This window comes from Amyelois transitella, chromosome 20 (assembly GCF_032362555.1).
Source record: "Amyelois transitella isolate CPQ chromosome 20, ilAmyTran1.1, whole genome shotgun sequence".
Lineage (NCBI taxonomy): Eukaryota > Metazoa > Arthropoda > Insecta > Lepidoptera > Pyralidae > Amyelois > Amyelois transitella.
In genome coordinates this window covers 3,273,317-3,296,485 of record NC_083523.1, presented here as the reverse complement: position 1 = coordinate 3,296,485, position 23,169 = coordinate 3,273,317, and the positions used below count along the sequence as shown (strand labels likewise).

General features: G+C 33.7%; 1 protein-coding gene across 4 annotated transcripts in view; it reads left to right on the top strand.

Annotated features, from left to right (window-relative positions):
- Window positions 1-23,169, top strand: part of LOC106131571 (tight junction protein ZO-2) — an 84,287-nt gene that overhangs the window by 4,719 nt on the left and 56,399 nt on the right. For all 4 annotated transcript variants that reach the window (XM_013330700.2, XM_013330697.2, XM_013330703.2 and 1 more), the window contains exon 2: window positions 14,219-14,270. In XM_013330700.2, coding sequence (XP_013186154.2) covers window positions 14,219-14,270 — 52 coding nt within the window. The remainder of the gene's footprint in view (window positions 1-14,218; window positions 14,271-23,169) is intronic.

Sequence of the window (23,169 nt, the reverse complement as noted above, 5' to 3'; positions counted from 1 at the left end):
TTGTGTAGCATTATACAGTATACCTACTAAAAACATTAAAACACAATCCCAATACTCCTCTTAAACTCCTAGATCTTGGAAGTGTTTATTATAGCTTTACTGTTATAATAAACTTCTTCAACTTTTGAATCTTTTTTTTTTTAAATAGACTACGACATACTATAGAAAATGGTTAAGATTAGTAATGCCAACTTTAATAAGTCTTACTAAATCAGCTACTCCTATTATTCCATAACTTAGTTTAACATATGCAACTAAACATACACTCGAACAGACAGACACGTTTTATTTGAGTGTAGCTAAAAGCCACGTGCATCTTCGCACCTGCCATCATTTATAAATATGCCAATATTTGCCATCCACGCATTTTGAACATCTTAAACATCTGTCTTGGCATTCAGAAGAACCGGAGCGATCTTGCTCTGTGCTTGAAAGACAATATTCGTTCCGTTATATGTATTCCATTGTTGTATGAACATAAGAAAGTTTTTAAAACTTGGTAATGTAACTTACGGAGTGTATGGATTTGTTTGATTGACAGTGTACGGTTTTGTCTGAGATTGTGTGGAGTGGATTGGGCCAATAACAAACTAACATAAAAGTGAAGTGAGAGTTGTATTTAGAGTTAGGGGGAGACAATTGTATAGGTACCTACTGTACAGTTAAGTAGTAGTAGTAGTTAAGTTCAGAAGTATATCTCAGATTTCATTATATTTTAGAAAATCATTGAAGTGTGAAAAATACATTTTGATGTCCTCAAAATGCGTAGTAATTTTTTATTTATATTTTAATTAAGGCTTTAAAAATATCTTCAATTATTAAAGTAACATATAATATGTTACTTTTTATTTTATTTTATTATATTTATTATTTAAATGTAATAATTGAATTAAAATATTTTGAGGACATCAAAATGTATTTTTAACCATGTTCATTGTTTGTTACGTAATAAAAATAATAATTTATCTTAGTATCAATCTACATATTTCGCAATAATTTCTTCGAAACCCAACAAGCGTGCTATGCTGAAACTCAGTAGGTACATAAATTCCCAATCAATACCCAGATATTTTGAACTTCGAAATCGGAAGTTCTATTTTTGATCTGATCAATATCTTCAGCCAGCCCGAGGTCAAAGGCCGCCCAACCCTGGCCATTAAGATATTACTTACTGCTCACAGGGTGTGACGAAGCGTGTGAACTAACCATGGGAACTGCTCTATGGAGGCTTTTTGTTGTCTATGGCCTGATATAGATGGAATGAGGAACGGGAGGGCTTTGCGTGCGGTTTTTTTTATTTGTAAAGTTCTTTCAGCTTTTTCAATTAAAAAAAAGTCCCTGTCAGTATTTGAATCTCAATCAAAATCTCAAAAGCCGAACTTGGCAAATTAGTCTTTTCATGATTGTTGGCTCTGTCTACCCCGCGAGGGATGAAGACGTGACTATATGTATGTATTTCAGCTATTTTCGAAATACAGAACTGGGGGCTTGTTAAAATTAATAGAACCAATGAGTAAAAGTGTCTCATTGGAATAGTTTTTTTAATTTGGTACGTCTTTCCACAGAAGTTGAGAAAAAAACGTTCCAGAAACTTTACCAATGAGACTCTACTCATTGGTTCATTTTATTTATTACACGAATTCGGATTTTTAATTGCAACCAGTCACTATTTTTTTGGCAGTTCTTGATAGAACTGGTGTTTGAAAACAGCAAAAAAAAATTTTTAAAGATCAAATAGAAGTCTAGGAGAATGCAATTACACACATTCGACCTCGTACAAGGCAATACAAGGAAATCTTATAAAATGGCTGGTGCGACCTGCGTGCTGGTGAAACAAAAACCAATTATCAGAAAATGCCTAATTCTTTTGTTTCACTTAACATGCGAACTTATTGATTATCCTATCATGCACGTCCACGACTGAACCAAGGAAGGCACAAAGCATGAAACCCCATTGGTTCAGGTGTCAATGGGAATTTGGGAATACGTGCAAGGCGGCGGGTTCGACGTCCCGCGAGACCGCTACTATAAAACCGCGTTATGGTCACGTAAACGTTTTTCGATTTCACGTTACTACATTTTTCGTGACGATGGCAAATCGATTTGTTACTTATTTTGTTTTATCTCACAACATTTCATAAATTTAAAATAGTTGCAAGTAAGTATTTTCTTAAATCCATAACGAGGTGTTAAAATTATGCAATACACCACTCTCGAAAAATACTCAAAGAATTAATTTGTTAAGTACAAATCTAAAATTCAAACTTTATGATTATTTATCTTACTTGATGATTATTTGACGCGTCAATATTTGATCTCATAATTAACCGCCAACAAACCTACTTACATAAAAAACATACGGTCGAATTGAGAAACCTGCTCCATTTTTTGAAGTCGGTTAAAAATAAAAATATGTTAGTTAATTTGTAACATTATCTTACCTAATTATCTTATTTCATTACAAGGACAAGTATCAATCTGACAATTTATGAATTAGTTAACCAGTGATAAAGAATCGTAAATAATTGATATCGTGTCGCTATCTTGCAAGTTTTAGTGGTAGGGACTATTGCCCCGGCCCGCCGTGGTGAATTAAAAATAAAGCTTAATTATCTATAGATATTGGTTTAGGCCGCTAGGCGTGTCCGTTTGAATTAAAAATTAAAAGCGTTGAGAGGATATTCTAGTAACTTGTTAGTTTAGCAGCTTCAATTTCAGTTTAAAAGAAAATTAGTTTACCTATTCAAATATGGTAATAAAAAATTAGAGACCTTTATGTATACAACGTTGTATCGCTGAGTTAGCATTAATACAATGCAGGTTCTTTAGCCTCAATTGATATGGTTTTTCTCCGTATTTTTGTTTATCAAAGTCATAGAAAGTTCAAAGAAGCAAGAATTGATAAGATATGTATAATTTTTGGAGTTACACCAACAGTCAGAGAATTCGTTTGGTTAAATTTGTAGATAACGACAAAATGATAGACAAAATAGTAATAAATTGACATAAACGATTCACTAATAAATAATTTATAAGATAAAAATATCACAATGTAAAATATTAAATGCGGTGTATTGTATCTCTTATTAGATGCGGTGTATTGTAAAGATATGTGTCTGTCTGACAATGCCCAGTTGAATCTAGCTACATAAAGCACCTAGATACATTTAATCACGTCTATATTCCTTGCGGGGAAGACAGAGCCAACTGTCTTAAAAAGATTGATAGGCCACGTTCAGCTATATAGCACTTGACATGTTTTATTTACATTAATTTCGTTTGCAAAACGTTTATAAATCATTTTAAGAAATTCTCGCGATAGAAAAAGCCCCAATTCGAAGAATCTTTTTGTTTGGGAATTTAATAAAAATAACCTTAAATTTTGATAAATTATGTTAGTTGCTTTCAATTAATTATCATCCTGGTTTATTAAGATTACAATGGATCGTGGGATCGGTTCTTGGGAACATTTAAATTACCCTTCATGTTGTTATGAGGTAAATAGTAAGTACTTATATAGAAGGATAATTAGGGTAAAGATAAAGAAATTAAAGTCCATCATATGATATTGTGTTGATTGTAGTTTAACGTAAATTTAAACATTATGGTACATACATCTATATCTCTGTCAGGGTAGACAGGGCTAAAATATCTACTTAAAGGCCACGTTAAGTTGGAGTGACAAGTTGCGTCCCAATCGCCTAAAAGTAAAATCTCAAGTTTACGAGCCGAACCTTGATTGACTGTACATGACTAGAATTATTTGTAAACTAAACATTTACTCGTACATTTATATGTAACCAAAAGTTAAAAGGACTCAACGTTTTAACTTAAATGTACTTCGACCAAAGCATTCTGCAAAAGACCAAAGTACGATCTTCAAAGACATTAACAAATACAACAGTCTAGATTAATTCGCATAGAATGTACTCAGCCATTCTAGCAAAACAATAATAGCCAGAAGAATGTGAGCTCGTCTGAGCTAACTTGATTAACGGCGTGACCTACAGGCACCCATGCTAATTTCATTGGACTAATTCCTTCCACTTAGCGTGTTGGTTTTGTAGCATTGGAATACGAACGCTGATGCAAAGTACGTTTTATTTGCTGGGGCATTGAGAGATTTCTTAAGATTGACGAAGCAATGTGCGCATGACACTTTTTTATCTGTCTCTTTTGTTAAATAGAAACTAAATTCTGATATATCTGCTCTTGACTTAGATTGGTTACCAACCTCTTCGTCTGTAGCTAGCTCTGTTGTACACAACAATGATTTTGAATGAGATCTTAACTGAAACCACAGAACTATTAAATACAGACTGATCAGTCAACCAACCACTTGAACAAATACCCCACCCAATAGCAAGGTACGGACACAAAATGAACACGAGTGTACAAAACGGAATGTAACAACAGGATCGGAGGAGAGTCATAGACCTAATGATAATGATAATAGAAATAACTTTCATCTTTGACGGTTGCAGCCAACAGCCAACAGCTACTACATTTCGGAACAAGTTGTCTAATTCAAACTCTGAAGTACTAGGTAGGAGGGCGTTCAAACAAACGAACTTGCAGCTTAATTGCAAGCTATTTTCTAATTCCACGGCTATTAAGCACGCCTTGTACAAACAATTTCTCTCACATTACCACAACATTAATAAAGCACACCTCTCACTGGAAAGCTTATAGTGATAACTAGTGCAGTGTTTATTACCGGTAATATTGCGTTTATTACTGTAATTACTGTTGTCTGGCGTGCCAGCGCATCGTTTGTATGCTCGCTGTCATTTCCTTGTGTCGGCAACAAATCATAATAGCCTAATTTTTTGATTAACAAAGTTTTGTTTTTAAAAGAAAATTGTTTGTAATTGAACAAATGTCACTTTGACTCATTTTTCACTAAATAAGTTCAAAATCTTTAACACATTAAGATTTGATTTTTTTTTACTTGTAATTGCGAAAGTGCGTTATGATAAATTTCCGATCTCCATTATGGAAGGACCTGGTCATAATGATGGGCAAATTAGTTCTGGAAAAAAGGAAGAAAAAAATTAAAAGAATTTCAGCAGAATGTCATAGTAAGCATTATACTAGATGAGTAAAAACACCTACTCATAAAGTTACTGAAAACAACAACGGCTATAACAAAAACTAGGCAGTATCAAATTTCTCTGAGAATAGCAACTATCATAAAAGCGAAAACATGGGCAACTGGAATAATGTCCACTTTAATGGTCACATGTTATCCATCAAAGAGACCGGCGATGGTACAACAAGTACTTACATCAAATGAAATGATAAAATAATTGCTTTATACGTAAAAGAATAAAAATATGCAAAAGATTAAGAAACAGATTTTACTTCTGAACTAGTAAGTTAAAGTACTCGTAAGAAATAAACAAAGAAGTATCTTTGTTTAGATCTATCGGGGTCGTGCTAGATTTAAAAATGTGTAAGGAATGGAATTGACAAAAATGTTCTTATCATATCAGTAAAAGAAAAGAAAATTGGTTGAAAATGATTTTGATTTCATTTGGGTGAACCTAGTTACCTTGCACATAAATTTAAAACAAAGAAGAAATAATAGACACTCTAATACTGATTGATACATACATACATACGGTCACGTCTATATCCCTTGCGGGGAAGACAGAGCCAACAGTCCTGAAAAGACCGAATGGCCACGTTCTGCTATTTGGCTTAATGATAGAATTGAGATTCAAATTGTGACAGGTTGCTAGCCAAAGAAGAATCCCAAGTTTGTAAGCCTATCCCTTTGTCGCCTTCTACGACATCCATGGGAAAGAGATGGAGTGGTCCCACTATTTCTTTCATTGGTGCCGGGCTCCACACGGCACTGATTGATAAACACACACTGATGACAAACATAATAAGAAGATGCAAATTTATCAAATTCCATTGCATTATCATCGTCGATGCACCATGCAATACGAACGAGGTCGACTGGCTGCATCGTTGCATATGCATCACTCGCATGCTTAACGATAATGATAGTATTATGTCATAGTGAGTTAATAATAAAACCTGTATCACAACTTAGTAGGAAAGTGAATTTATTTGTAACGTGCTTAAGAGTGATTTGAAAAGACAGATTCAAATCAAATTGAAAAGAAATATGAGGGCAAACCCTATGTGGAAAATTCTTAACAAACTTAAAGAAAATAGTTTCAATAACTTGCCTTTACATTTACTTAGCTCTAATTGCTTTAGGTATTTTGCAGTAAATACTTACTGATATGAGTTGACTTTTATTAATTCCGTAAGGGATAAAGGTATATTACAATCACAACTTGCTTCCACGCTGGTCTGGTTGCAAAGAAAATATAAATAGTTCTAGTTGCTTATGGTCTCGCGTATTGTAAAGTCAAGCAGTAACTCAGGGGAAAATGCTTATAAACTTGAGATTCTCTTTTAAGGCGATGTGTTAATAACCTGTAATTAGCCGTAGCCGAATCTCAATGACAAATTTTAGTCCACCAGTCACTTAGTGGCCTAAGAATTTTATACATTGACTGATGATGATTGAAATACGATCATGGAGATTTGATTATTAAAACACTAGTTAAACAATCAAACTCAAATCACTGTCTAAGTCAAGTAAACGTATGCAGAGGAAGCTGCGGTTAGCAGTCAAGTGTAAGGTTACAGTAACTCTATACATGTGGCAACTATGACTATTAGATCATCGGCAAATTGGACGCAAATAGGTTGCTTTGTACGGTGAACAGTGTGGGAAGATTTGTTTATTTTTATATTCATAATCAGCTTGAATAATTTAACATTGTTGTTATATATGAAGTTACAGGTTTCAATTAAAGAGAAGAGCTAAGAAGAGGTGGACTGAGTTCGTCAAAAAGACGATGAATAGATAAGGAGTTTTAGTGATATCTCACTCGTAGGTGACAGAATGAATTTGAAGAAGAAGTGAGATGAAGTAGTGTTGTTGGTCCTATTTTTAAACTTATCAGTTAGGTTACTGGTCCTAAAGAGCAAAATAAGTACTTCTTATGGGTGCCTTAGTTCCGTGCCTGATTTTAATTTCTCATATATTACAAAAGAAATCAGGAAATTTTACATTGAAGCGTGATCTAAAACTTGTACTCTATACAAGCGTACATAGTTAAACTTTATCAGTACCATCTTTGAACGAGACATTTTAACAGCCCACCTGAAAGCTAAGTTCAGTGAACTTTAGTTAACAAGCCACGAATAAACAAACAAACGAAATGTGTGTGATATAACACGGTGTATGTTCTCTTTTACTACACCACCGATTTCAACTTTGAAGTTATAATGTGCACCAAGTTTTTGATCCCGTTTTTGATGACCATTCTTCTTCCTTCCGGATTTTAGTCCCGGTTGCATCCTCACCTCTGGAGAGGAGCCCGGGGTATGCCTTTGACCATAGACCCTGGATTGACTGAGTCAGGTTTTAACACGAAGCGACTCCCATCTGACCCCCGCAATCTTTGCAGGTAAACCTAACCCGTATTGGATCCATGGTTAAACATACAGTTTCTTGAATAGTTCATTGGTAAGAGTATCGGTTAGTATTCAACTAATTTATATCTCTTTCTAAAATATCTATGGTACGTGGCCGAACCCGTGCCCTTCTGCAAATTTAACACACCGACGTCTTTTTTTTTAATTACCATTATCAATGATAAAACGAAGAGATCAGGTGCAACAATGGAGTAACTGTTATGTATTCGATTGACTGACCCTTTTAATACAACTGATCAAATGGAATTGAACTGGATTGGATTCAGGTTTTCTGAGTTCAACCCATTTGAAGGTCCACTTTCGGAGGTTTATTTGGGAAATTTCGTACCTTGTCCTGGTTTAGTCCAACTTCCTTTTTGCAATAGTATCATCCGAATCAACATTACTTGAGTAAATACGCTATTAGATCAATTATTTATTTCACAATGATATCTTTATTTTACCAAAATAATTGTATTAAGTAGAATCGAGTTCAGTTTAAATGACTCTTTGTTTGTTTAAATTATCCATTGTGATATTGCTATAAATATGCTAAGACTAAGAATGAAATTGGGACGTATCGCTCACGAAATGACTATGTTGATCACGACTAGACGATAAAAGTCTTTGAAAGAGAAGAAAATCTATGCAAATAGTTAATCAACCTTTCTCTATTAGGTACCTACTCCAACTATCACCATTGAGAAATATGACTGCGAAATAAAAACCTAAAGACTTTGGTTAAGGACTAAATATTTATGTAAAATAGTAAAACATAAGTGTTGCCATATTCTCAAGGATAATCTGATTTATTATTTAAATTTGAGTTTGATGAAAAAGCTGAATATATATTTTATAAAGATAATTTCACAATTATTTAGCAAATAAAGCTATAGCGTTCCCTCTGTTTGACAGAATGAAAATAGTGTTATGTGTGTAAGTTAGTTTATAACTCAGAAACTTTACGACATATTGTGCGTGTTGGCAGTTTGTTCATTCACAACACGAATGCTGTAAATTAAGGAACCCATTGTTGTATGTACCGACAGCAACCCTAATTGTTTCAGTTTTGTTTCACTTGCTTTGACTGATTTGAAAAATATTAATTTAACTGCCAGCTTATAATATAACTAGCGGCCCGCCCCGGCTTCGCACGGGTGGACATATTTTTGTGTTTTGAAATAAATTTATTTCAAAACAAATTTATGCCTATGTCACTTTTGAAGGTCTATTCTATATCTGTGCCAAATTTTATCAAAATCGGACCAGTAGTTTTTGAGTTTATTCCACACAAACATACAAAAATACAAATCTTTCCTCTTTATTATTAGTGTGGATATTCTTGTTTTTTTTTAAGAGACCGGGCCCACACATTATGTTTATGTTTATTGTCATCATCATCATCATCATCTGATAAAGGCCTTTAAAATCTGAGACACTATTTGAAAATTGATGATGTTAAATGAGTCGCTCGATTACATGTCACCAAGATCCCCCAACCCGATTTCCTAGAGGGTTCCCGGGACCTCACCTGTTTATCATAATCCCGTTAAATTAAATTGAAGCTCTTCATTAAAGATAAATATGAACGTAGATAAAGAAACTTTAATAGCAACTTCTTCCTTAAAGGATCGCGAGAAATCTGTTCCAGAGATCAACAGATCATGTACTCGTAACGATAGTCTCAGAACCCCTTTCGATTGTTCCACATTACATGAGCAATAATAGTCATTGCAAGTTGTGGTCACAATTTGTGGCCAAGGGGACGATGGTCGCTTCCGCTGCCTTGCAATTTGATGCTATTTTAATGTTAGCATCTTAATGTTGACCAGGATACGTAACGTATACAAAAACAGGTGGGCCACCTGATATTTGGATGATAAGATTATTTGTAGTAACAATCACAAAAATAAACAGTGCATTTTTCGCTCGTATGATGTTACTTTCATATAATGTCTAACTTATATGTATTTGGTAATTCTATTTACAATTAAATTTCAAATTTCTTAATCCAAGCTGGTTTAGGTTCCCCTATTAACAAGATCACAGAGTTAAAATTGGTCTCTGGTATGGCTGACTCCGCCGCATGATTGTGGTCTCTGGTGAAATCTAGATACTACCTCATAAAGATTACAACGACTGGACTAAGAAAATTTGGAATATTTTTGTCTTGATAACTCTAACAGGGAAATTCTCATGACTTACGTATTTTGATTTTAGCCCGAGACATCTCAGGAAAGACAAAGAAAAATATAAAAAACAAAGTCGGACGTGACCAGCTTAAATTTCGAAAGTTACTCTCTGGACAACTACCTCATCTTTTATTTCTATACAATTCTTTACTTTATACATATAATTTTATTAGGTGTGTCATTTACAATTTACTCCAATTGAAATGCCATCCCGGAAAGGCAATCACTGTTTGTCAGGAAGTAAATAATCATGGACTATTCGAGCATGTTATCGGAAGGACCAATATCACGGCGGCATCATTGATCTGTACAATATTATAATCATAGGTACGAATGGATATGTGTTTAACTGAAATCTAAAGAAATAAAGTCAGAGAAATCAGTTTACCTATGTAAGTACTAAGTATCTCTTTTTAATTCTTACTGTAAAGGTGACGGACGCTTTGCTACTGAAAAGGCAAGTGAAGAGAACCTTGAACAGACGAGTTTCTTAGCTACCTTCTTTATTATAAATAATTACGAACTTGCATGATAAATGTGAATGAAGCAAAAGAGGCATCGCGACATGGGTAGTATCTTAATAGCCTCCGTAAATGAGTCGTGAAGATGTATGTTATTCTATTGCATTATGAGAAGTTTGACTTTTTTTAATTACGCAGGTATACGAAACAAAGAAGATATCATCACTACTTAAAGGAATCTGCAACTATTATATAATGAGATCAGCTAATCGAATCAAACTAGTAAGACCTTTCCAAGAAATGAATATCTGAGTTTATAGTGCAAAACTAATTTCACACATATCAGTACCTAATCTGCTGTCATATGAACAAGAACGAGAATTGCAGGCGACAACAAGAAATGATGCGGGATTCCTGACTGATGCCTTCGTGGAATTTTAAGTCCTTTACCGCCATTTTATGTTAGACGGACATCCGGACGTATCATACCCTTCAAATTGAATCAAGGGTTTAAAAAAAAAAGATCTATATAATTAAGGAATACACTGACTGTTGCCTGACTTATAAATAGTCCAAACCGCTGAGTTTTGAGATTTAAGACCAAAAAAGAAAGAATTTCCCAAAATTCCTTGGTTTCTGATACTGGACTAAGTTTTTACTGGAATGGAAATGAGCAGGAGTTTTCGATTCACGCAAGTGATGCTGCGGGCTTATTCTGTCTAACCAGACACCTATAAAGATAAATAATTGGTTCATTTGATGGGTGTCAGATTAATCGATACTGCAACCGATAATAATATAAAACCTTATTGCACAACTTGTAAGTATCGGTTATCAGATCTGTCAAAATGTCTGATCTTAACTGACCACTGTTTGAATAATAAATTACTAGAAGCCGCCCGCGACTTCGGCCACGTGGAATCAATTCCGCGGGAACTCCCGGATAAAAAGTTGCCTATATGTTATTCTGGGTCTTCAGCTACCTAAATACCAATTTTCATCGTAATCGGTACAGTAGTTTTTGCGTGAACGAGTAACAAACATTCATACTGACATCCTGACATACTCACAAACTTTTTAGAACCACATCAGAAGCCGCGTGAAGCATCGTATCAGTATCAAATACAAAAACAAATGCTTTATTTGCTATAAATGCGGTACAACAAAGCATATACATTTCGCGCATTTAACAAGTCATGGCATGCAAAAATACAGAATATTTAAATTAAAATTGAAATGAAAATTAAAATAATGTCATATTCAATGTTCGTCAACAGTATAAAACGAACGAACGATACTGTTGAAGAATATTTAGATTAATTATCGTGTTCGGTTCCTACATTTCTACGTCGTTATACAGATTACAAACTTATTTAGATGCACCCTGCATAAGTATTTCATAAGTTTAGCCTAAAATTTTGATTCTTCCATTCTTTATTTCACAAAGTAACCACACGATTGCATCAGGGCGAGGTCGACAGTTTCAGTGTCAGTCACCTCGCTTATTAGGTATTACATTAAAACAATTCAATTGAAGAAAATGCTGCAGTACAGTTTGTTACCGCTTCTTCTGAACTGACGCTTTGAAAACGGCAGTAAACTTAGTTTTAAGTAATTGATTTGACGTCAACCAACGTTGTAAAACCAAAAGATATGACAATTATTAAGTGATGTTGGAATGTCCTATACCTAATAATGAAAAAATTTAGGATTTGAATGAATGTATCTATACAATTGGGAAAACTAATTTATTGTATTTATTAATTCTTTATTGTAAAAATTACAGTTTGGAAAGTACAAAAGGCTAATTGTACCTAAGTGCAAAAGTGTATCTAGAAGAAATAAAGGAAAATAATTTCATCTTTAGTCTTCTGAATATCCGTTAAGCTAACATTAAGTCATGCACGACCAAAACTGGTATCTACCCAGTTTTAGATTTCAATCATCACGTACCTATAAACTTCAAGTTCTGTTACAGTCATAGCCCGGTTGTTGCACATAATCACGTTTATATCCCTTGCGGGTCAGACAGAGCCGTCATTAACAGTATTGAAAAGACTGAAATGCCACGTTCAGCTGCATGGCTTAATGTTGGAAATAAGCAGCACCTTTGTACTACAGTTACTTTATTAATGATCCTGTATTTAATTTTGTATACGTTTATAAGCAAGATAATTATGTACGTTTATTAGCCCAGGTTTATAAGTAAGAATCCTAAGTTTATTAGCTTTTTCTTTAGTTGCTTTGGTATGAATGGTCCTATTCTTGTCGTGCCACACCACAACTACCGCCGTTTCGAACTTACTTCGAGGCTAACTCAATCTGTGTTATTTGTCCCATATATATTTATTTATTTTTATGTGCCGGGCACCACATGGCATACTAAATTGCATCATCGTTTCCTATTTTCTTTTTTTCTACGAGTACACGTCATTTACCTTTGCTATATAATGACATGTAGGCAACAGAATCTACCAAGAGATCGAAAGCGACCTATCTGTTAGTAGTTCTATTATTTATTTGTGGTTTTACTTTATTGTTATCAATTTTATTTCTCTTTAGCTTGGCAACCAGACAATATTAAAAACGGAGTGGCGCGGCGTCGTAAACAAAACCTTTCTTTTTATTGAAATTCAAAATGGCAATAGTCTTTTTACTTTGCACCGAAATCCTACTAGCGTGTTCAGCGTGAAATTGCATTTCTCGGGTACGGTTTTGCATTTTGCATTATACGGTAAAGATTGATTTCGCTTATGTTAAAAAAAGTTGATACCTATATTATCAACTTTTTTGTATACCGGAGCTAATTTATAAGGATTTTCTCTTTCCAATCATCATTTATTTATGTCATTTTGATTGCATTGTATCCTGAAAATATTCGAAGGCCAAGTTTAGTTGGCAGACTAAACTTGGCCTTCGAAGGACAAATTGAAATTCTAAATTCTAGATTGCTGGCCGATACCTTACCTCAATGATTAATCCCAAGTTTCTTTGATCGTCTTTTACTTTGTGCACGAGAAGAGAATCAATTCCGAAATCTACCATATTCGTGAAATAATTCCTTGCTATCACCTTAATTATTAATCACAAGTTTATAATGCTATGTTTATAAGCTGGGTCCTTGATCGTTTACACTCTGCACGTGAAGTAAATCATTTCATAAATCAAACATATGTATTTTAAAATTTCCTCATCAATTTTTAGCCAAGACGAAGCAAGCATTTCATAAATCAAACTTATTATATCAGTCGAGTTAGTTCCACCTCGTTAAATTAGGTATGTAATAATTCAACTCCATAACACAGTGAAAGCAATTGTTTGTGTTACATTTGTTTTCATTGAAATTTATTATATAACAACTAAAGTTTTGTAATTTTTTTTATACAACTATCTTAGTCTCATAGTCCAGCGGCTAACGTTAAAATTTCGTGAGAAAACTGAAACAGAATGAGTCGAGATTTACGATGAGAATTTTGTTTTTTTTTATCATCAGGGTCACAGAATGCAGACATTCATCGCCCTATGATTTACTAATATAACTAGTTCCCGCGGGAATTTCCTGGAACTCCTAGAACACATATGGGATCCTCTTGCCAAATTTTAAGTTTCTCGACCCAGAGATTTGGTTTGCTCGTAGTCTGATTGACAGTAAATCACTTAGTAACAGAAGAGATTTAAAAATTTACCTGAATTACTAACAAAATTATTGTTGGTAATTCAGGTAAAGCTAGACCCCAGGCTCCCCCTCACAGAGGATACAATCAAACATCAAATATAATAAGTTATTGGCTTAAGTGCCGATTGAAAACAAAAACATTCCGAACCAATATAAGAATATAAGATAATAGAAGTGGCAAATATTGTTAAATTTGAAGACGCAAGTGATGATTGTGATTTGACACATTTAGATTTCAATTATGATAATTATTTTACAGTTTGACTACTGCGCAGGAAAATGCGCACAATGTAAGAAGACGACATATAATTTCTTAAGTTTCTAGTACAATATGGCATAGTAAATTTTAATTTTAAATAATCTCCTTTTTCTTTTCTTTTCAGGTGCTGTAGAAAATGCCAAAGAAAATATGGTGATGAACCATAACCTATACAGGTTTGTTTTCAAGACTTTCTAAATAAGCTTTTATTTTAGCGGGAATATTCATTTCTTTTTGTAAATAATAAGAACGATTGAAAAGCTAAGAAAATATGACTGAAAAAATAATAACAAACGAAATACTGGGATCTTAGTTAATAATTTGTGCTTACTCTGCACGCTGTCAACAAGAAAACTAAATGCTGGCAGCAATTCCATAATACTGAGTCATTTATTATCCGGTCATGCGTCTATACTCATAACACTAGTTTACAGTATATCTGTTGCCAAAATAATTTTAGCTGTTGCTAACTTTATATGGTATGCATATTTCAAATATATAAATATATTTTTTTTATCAGCTCTAGTTTTTGAGTTTCAGCTATGACGTAAAAACAGAAATAAAACATGAATTTAATAAGAAATTATTTATTAAAAAATTAAATTAATCATTGGCTTCTATAAAACTTCGTTTCAAAGCTTTTCTATGATGTGTAGATTTAGGAAAATGGCGTATCAGAGACCAGTAATAGTCAGATATCATATTCTTATCCCAAAAACCCTGATAACGCTACGGTAAGTCTTGATGCATACGCTCTCCTTGCTCTTCGCTCATATCCCCTAAATTTTCCGGAAACCTGTCCAGGTGACTATGAAGGAAGTGGAGTTTTATGCTCATATTGCACCCCATATTTTTTAATTGTAAAAGAAGGTCTTCTACAAGCTCGACATAATTTTCCGATTTTTTGTTTCCGAGAAAATTCTGCATCACAGAGACAAAAGCTGGCCAAGCCCTTAGTACTAGCTCACTCATTGATTTTTTGTATTGAATATCTTTTGAGAGTTCTCTAATTTGGGGGCCATCAAATATGTCGGCTTTAATCTTCTCCATAGTGAGCTGAGGAAATTTTTGGCAAATGTATGAAAAGCAATTCCCTTTTTTATCTAGTGCTTTAACAAACTGTTTCATGATTCCCAGCTTAATGTGTAATGGTGGAAGTATAATTTTGTCACGAGCTACTAGTGAACTCTGAATTATATTGTGCTTTCCAGGCATCATATTTGTTCTTAAAGGCCAAACTCTTCTCACCCAATGCTCTAGTTTAGCTCTACTGTCCCAAAGGCAAATAAAACAGGGAAACTTAGTGTAACCACTTTGTTGACCGAGAAGAATGTTCACCATTTTTAAATCAACACAAATTTGCCACTGATGGTCATTGTATTTTTTGTTATCCAAGACTAACGAGATGTTACAATATTCTTCATTTAACTTTGTACTGTGGGCAATAGGTACTCCAGAATATTTAATTCCGTTATGTAACAGAATACACTTTAGACTACGTTTTGAGCTGTCAATGAATAAAAGCCAATCGTCTGGTTTGTAAGTTGCAAAAACTTTAGATATTATTTATAATACAATAAAAAACGTACTTTATCGGTAAACAAATAAGCACAAATGATAAAAATCATAAACAAAGTAACTCGAGCTGCACGAAAAATTTTAAGGGTAGATTTGACATAAACGAGTCATAAGTAAACACTATCGACCATCTAAATCACGGCAACTGACAAAAAGTGGAATTTTGTAAACTAGTGTAATCTTTATTGCTTTTTTTGAGGTACAAATGGTACATTTGGGTCTTATAGAATTTTTGTAATATAATTTGTGATTTTTTGTAAAATCCGCACTTAAAACGATTCAACGAAACGCGGTATAAACCGGATAAACAAACATAAGTACCTACAGGTTAAATTAAACATAGGTACTTTGTCATTTAAGGTGGTTAAAAAGTGCACAAATTAATGCGGGGTGAGAGTGCAAATTTAACATTACAACATTTATGCAAAACCAAAGATTTTATCGGGTATATTATGGATTTGTTATCTGATCCTACTTCTTTGATGCTCTTGGAATCTTCAATGACTCATCTCGAACTACAATAAAAAACTTTCTGTACTAACTCTTCTGTTACTTGCTCACAGTTGGTAACGTTTTACCAACATTAAGAATTTTTCTATGCTTGACGCAGAAACAATTGTTTTAATTCCAGTAATCTGTGACAGTGCTCTTTGGTTTTGTTGGTAATTGACCGACGAAGGGGCCACACAATCATTGTAATTATTATTAAAACAATACCCAAAAATTTGTGGTTGCCTATTCACCTATATTGAGCCATGGCCGACGGAAATTTATTGTGAATGGCTTTTGATGTTTTGTTAGCTCCGTTCTATTAATCCTGAAAGGGAAACCTTTGACAGGAAGTTAGTACCATGACGGATTGCTGTTTATTCTATTTTTATAAGTACCTACTTGAAAAAAAGTAAAGTTCTCTAAATAACAAAATGGTTGATTGTTATGCTTTTGGATGATTTTTTTGGTTATACACATATTGTATTTTGTACTATAAGGGTGCAATTTATAAATAACTAGATAACGCTCGCTCGCGTAAAACGAAATATTCCGTTAATATCTGTTCCAGCGAGAATTTCGGGTAATCCTCACATATAGATCCTTAATGCAAAATTTCAAATCCAAACAAGAGATTTGACTACCGGGCACACTAATGCCATGAAAAACCAAACCTCTGGATTGGGTAAGTCGATCAGTCAGTTTCCTCTTATATTTATGTAGTTTATTATTGGCCCTTTATTAGATCAATGTAAACTAGTGTAAGATATACTATTACACCAAGCGACGCCAGCTGAGTGGAGCCAAGCGCACGTGCGACTGTTGATAAAACAAATGCAATCTATTGTATGAAATAGTGCTGCCCTTTCTCTTCTGTTAATCTATTTTGTCGATGTCTTGTATATTCAATATTTAAGTAACAAATCTTAGGCATTGAAATAATGTAATCGTGTTTATTATGTTAGATTAACAGGTATAGTATAAGTTTTAAGTTCTTTAAAACCTAATTTTATTGCCATTAAACTGAAATCCGTATTTGAAATATTTTTTTAATGATAACAAATCAATGTTTATTTTTTTATAAACTTATTATGTGTTCCTCTGCTGGGTAAACATTTCTGAGAACTTTGGTATTTATTTGTAAATTAATGTTGGAATCGCCCCACCATCTTCTATCATCTATAAGGTCTACGCCCTTTCTTAACTTAGATGGGCGCAACTGGGAACTCAATATATCGATATACTCCCAATTTATAATCTCATCTCTTCGGCATAGTATACCGGCAGCGCAAGCAAGGCACTTAGATTAAATGCAACAGCTATACTTCCTGTGCTCGCAAGGGTCATATGGCTCACACACAATGTTCGAAGGGGCATCAGGAATATGATCCGTATTTCATAGGTTTAGCTTAACAATATTATATTAAGTTTCTTCGTCAATGTTCAGTTAAGTTATAGCTGTCAATTTTCTGGAAATATCAGTACCATGTGTAGCATCATCTTGCTTACCTTGAAACTCCCACATTGTTTAGACAACTTGAGCTGTTATTGATTGTACAAGTTTAAGTATATTTTAAGTCATAGCTGACAGTTGTTGTCACAACATAAGTACCTAAATGTGTGGAAAATACTAATTTCAGTGACACTAGTAAATTCTTCTACATGTTCTTTTTTACTTATTATATATTTTGTACATATATATTTCCTACAGACCGAGATCTGACAGAGAGAGGGAGAGTTATATTGTCTTTTCCACTCTCCAGAAAATTCTTGTAAATGTCAGTCAAGAGTTAAGCCCATAAAATTGGGAGCGAGGGTCGAAAAATCTGTCACTATTTGAATCTATCATTTGAATCCATCACTAAACCACATAAGTGGTGTGTTATGTGTTCTTTCAGTCTTTTCGAAACTGTGGTGTGGGCTCTTTCTACCTCGTAAAGGATAAAGACGTGATAAGATGATATGTATGAAGAATTTCGTTAGTACATATCTTAGAATTAAGATAATTCCAAGATATGTACGAACGAAATTCTTGTTATTACGTTTACCAACTCCTACAAATATTATAAAACGTAAATCTAGAACACATCTAGGTACTCAGTACCTAATAGCATTTACGTGTCACTTGACATTTGGGTCGGCTCCCAGTACACTAAACTTAGGCATAATTTCTGCCCCAATTTCAGTACAAACCTTCCACCCACATTGAATCTAACCATCCCGCTTCGAAAAGCGTTAACACCCTTATTTATATGTGGAAAAACGTCGCTTTTCCTGTAAAACTGCATCAATTTATAGCAGTTTTTTGACTGCAGTATGCATTTCCAAGTTTTATTACGTTTGTATATATTCAGTTTATTCGAGCCATGATTAAATTAAATGGCCCACAGATCTATAACGGAAACTTTTTGATTTTATGAACTAAGTTTGAATTTAATGACAGAAAATATTGACAGAAAATATAGAAGAATATTGTAAAAAAAAATATATTTTTCTATAGATACAATATACAAATTAACAAAAGAAAAAAGGTGATGTTCATAAAGTTCCTTAGGTATATAACACACTAGCAAATTTTCACTCAACTAAAGTGCAAAATTCACATACAATCACATTACCTACAACTCCGAGCCAATACTCGTAACTTTGGTCCAACTTTCTTGTTTACGGTAACTTCACGCCATTGCATAAAATTGTAGGTTTATATTCAAAAGCTTCTCGCTGTAGATGAAAGTTACCTAAGTAAATACTCTTGAGATTCAGTTACATTAAAGTTTGCGACTTTTGTACATTACGGATGGGAAAAGTAATATAAAAATGCAAACCTAAGAATGTTTGCAATGTTTATATCTGTAATTTTATATTTGTAATGTAATTTTATATATGTACCTCGGATATCCTCCATTTCTGGAAGTTGTCCGTATATCTGAATTCAACTGACTGAATGGTCATATCCACATAAATATCTTTTCAGCCGTGGAATCTTTGGCAGGCGGCCGAAAAGGCGGCAGTCTATGCAAGCGGCGCGGTGCGTCGGGGCGCGACCGCTTGTCGTTTTAATTCGAAATTCAAATACGATTTTGAAATTAGAATTATTCCTATTTTATTATTACCAGTCCAGAAAATGTCATAGACCAAAAAAAAACATAAATTTTAGTTAATTTGTAGTGTGTTACGAAAATTTACGAGCGAACTCGAATACGAAAGTGAAATTTGTCAGAGTGCGTGTGCATATTCATTTGTTTTGATAACGTGGATTATCTGGCAGTGAGGTCATCTAATGCTTAAATTTTCAGCAAAAATTACCACTGCGCTTTTTCAAAAAAATCAACATGACTTTATTTACAAATTACTCTTTTTGGGACAAGAGCAAATACTATAGTTATGTGATGATTTAAACCAAACAAATAAAAGCAATACAGAATGAGCTAACTTATCAATAGAATAATAACAAACAATAATGTGTTTAGACAATTAGACAATACAAAACGCTAATGAAAACAGTACAGTTTATAAATACAACACAATTCGTTGACCTGCGTCCAACGTCAGCTGGGAAAATATTTGCAACCGGGATTCGGTAATGACCAAGTGTACTCGATTAACTGAAAGGATAACCTCAATTCCCTAATCGTAAAATAGAAAATAAATCGAAATCGGAAATTTATTTTTCTTTATGGAATCAACATTTGAAATAATACAGTTAATATTCTTATAACTCTTCTTAATGCCAATGTTTTTAATAGCGCACAATATCAACGAGTCGCTTCATTTGGTAACAAAAGATACGTATATAAGAAGTAAGTAAGAAATCTCAGGTAAGTAGAATCTTGTGTATTGGGAAAATCAATATTTAGACAAATGAATCGTTTTCTCTTAAATTCCTGTGAAAACAGTGTCTAGATTTTTCAAGAAAACTATTCCTAACATTCAATTACCTAATTCTAAGGCACTGTACTTTTATTTGCTTTAATTCTATTCTGATCATAAAATTCTACCTAACTACCAAAAAATTAAAACGAATTCTAATTTTGATAATTTTTATAAAAATCTCCAATCGGCGGTGTCAACTACAAAACTAAGGAGTTCCTCAATAGCAATATTGACAAGCAGACATCGACCAGACGGAATCTTGTCGAGTCAAACGTGTTTTACGCATTCGTAAATTTATGAATGGATGAGAATATAACTGTTAGTACGTTAATACTATTCTGTGTTTTGTCAACTTCAAAATCTGCAATTTTAGATGCATTACAATTTTTTTGATAAAACGTTAATCCCGGATAAAAGTCCATGTCGGTTTTCATTTGGTTGAAGTCGTTTACGCTTTACATACCTACAGTTTTTCATTAATAACTTAAATCAACTCAATTTACAAATAGTTTAAGGTTTTGCAAAAAACTGCTATTGATATTTTGAAACAGTCTGGTGACTAAAGCAATATAAAGTATGACAAAAGAAATGCCACTAGTAAGCCACTTCTATAATCTTAAATTATTCGGCATTCTATGTCGGCGATGCTTTTCATTTGCGACAATTTCCGTTCGCTAAGCGCACGAATGATAGATCCGGTGGATTCAGATGATGGATGTGTACGACGGGTTATAATTGTGCCAAATTGGAGTTTATTTTCAATTTGAAAATATATTTTCAAAGAGTAAACCTTTCGACGTCATTTCTACAACTTCAATAGAGACAATTCTAAATAACTTTTTCTTTTTAGAGAGATCTTAGCAGTTTTTTCAAAGCTCAATCAATCGATCCGCTCAGTACCTACTTTACATGTAACGTAATAAGACATTAAGACACCTCACAAAAAGTCACTAGGAGGTAGTTACGTGGCATTTCTATTTCTACAAATCTAAGATTAATTGGGATCGGGTAATCCCAAAAATGTCGTAACATAACTCCATTTCCTGACACTATAAAAACACTTCTACGACTGTCACTCGACCACGTAAATTTGTCTACAGCAGTGCCTCTCAAAGTTTGCTCACGACTAGACTCGAAGTCGAGATTTTGTAATAATGTATTTATTTCATCTGTTTAATTGTTGAAGTAATTATTTTTGTTTTATAATTTTAAAATATTATTTTTCCTATTCCCGTGGATTTTTGAAGGTCGCTTTTTGCTGCAATGATTTTAACGTGCTGTAATTTATTGTCCATTGCATTGTATTGTATGTTTGAGAACCGTTGTTCTTCGTAGTGTGCGTAAGTTGTCAACGTAGGAAATGTTACGGATATAGCACGCCCGTCTGTCTGTCTGTTTGCATTTTAAATATAGGATTTTGTGATGTTAGAATCAGTTTGTTATTCTTTTTAGTATTGGCGAAGTTCGGCATATAATTGACTACCTTTCGTCCACGGCTCTGTCCACTTAAAAAAAATCTATACTGCGTTAAAAATTTCATGAAATCGATTCAGTGGTTTAACTGTGAAGAGGTAACAAACAAACTTACTATCGCTTTTGTAATATTAGTAAAGATTCCAACAACGTTGTCACAGATCGTAGTCGTAGGCAGTCCTCGGGCCTCTCCAGAAGAATGGTTATTTTAAGTCTCTACCGGGGTAAACCTCAGGGGTGAACAGAGCCTACAGTCCCAAACAGACTGAAATGTCTTAAAGTCTCAAAAAAGACTGAAGGGCTATAATGGCTTAATGGTGAGATTCAAATAGTGAAGTGAGGTTTCTAGTAGGTACTTACACCGCGTAAAAGAATAAGCCCAACTTTTTTAGCCTTTCTCTTGATTAACTTTTACAATATGCATGGAATTGTAACGTATGGTAACTTTTAAATCTCCATTTGTTGCCTTTTAAATATAGCAATGTTTGTGTGTCTCATAAAACTTGTCACAACACTGAGATAAACCTATAAATTATGTGAAGACCCACTATAAATTATGGGCTAAAGTCAAACTATCTTCCCTTAAATTTATTTGTCAATAAAGAAAGATAACATTTCTTTATAAATAATCTGAAATAAGTTCATATAATTTTAAAAAATTCGGTCATCAACTTGGTTAAGCCAAAGTTAGGATAGGAGTCGCTCGTGTAATTGAATCACCTGACTTACCTACTCCTGAACCGCTATTACAAACTTGGAACTTGGAACATATTTGGAATTCCCTCCCTGCATCTATTTTGCCCGATACATACACCTTGGGGATTTTTAAGACAAGACTGAATAGGCACTGTTTGAGCTTGCGGGCATCTTAGACCTCATCTTGCCCTAGGCAGATTGAAATCAAATACACTTAAATCTATAACAAAAAAAAGACACATGACCTTTCCCCAGGGAACACAGAACTAGTACAAAGGCCAAAGGAATGAATATGAAAACTGTCACTATTTGAATCTCAATTCTATCATTTAGCCTGCAAACTGAACTGTCAGTCTTTCAAGACTGCTGGCTCTGTTTACCCCGCAAGGGATATAGACGTGATTATATGACTGAATGAATGAATAGTTTCAATCCGTTCCCATGGCGTTGATTAGCTTATTCTACTGTTGCGTTGTTTACTAATTATAATCGCATTAATATACATGAAGATAATGCATGGGAAGTGTGTATGTATGTTCAGTGTTCCCATTCCCTTAATGCTAGTTTAGGTTAAATAGCTGTTGTAAAACAGCATTTCTGATGAACCAATTTAGAGTTGGTTAGTTTAGGTTGTTGTTTTGAAATCGAAAAATTGTAAAAAAAGCATTTTCTAATTACGGTACTGGTTTCGCAAGATTTTACATTTATTATACATATTCTCCATAATTCAATGGTATTAGAAATAAAATTGTCGAAATACATAAAGCGGAAAGATAACAGTGTAGTTAGAATATTCCCCTCATTGCTTCCCAATATCAAACGGTCCATCTGCAGCCGAAATAAAAATCAATTGAGATGATTTACGACATCACTCATGCGGGTGATTGGGCTTGATCATTGCATGAATGTATAGAAGTTTATTAACATTTTATAAATAAAAAAATAATTTGTCGTTGAGTAAGTAAT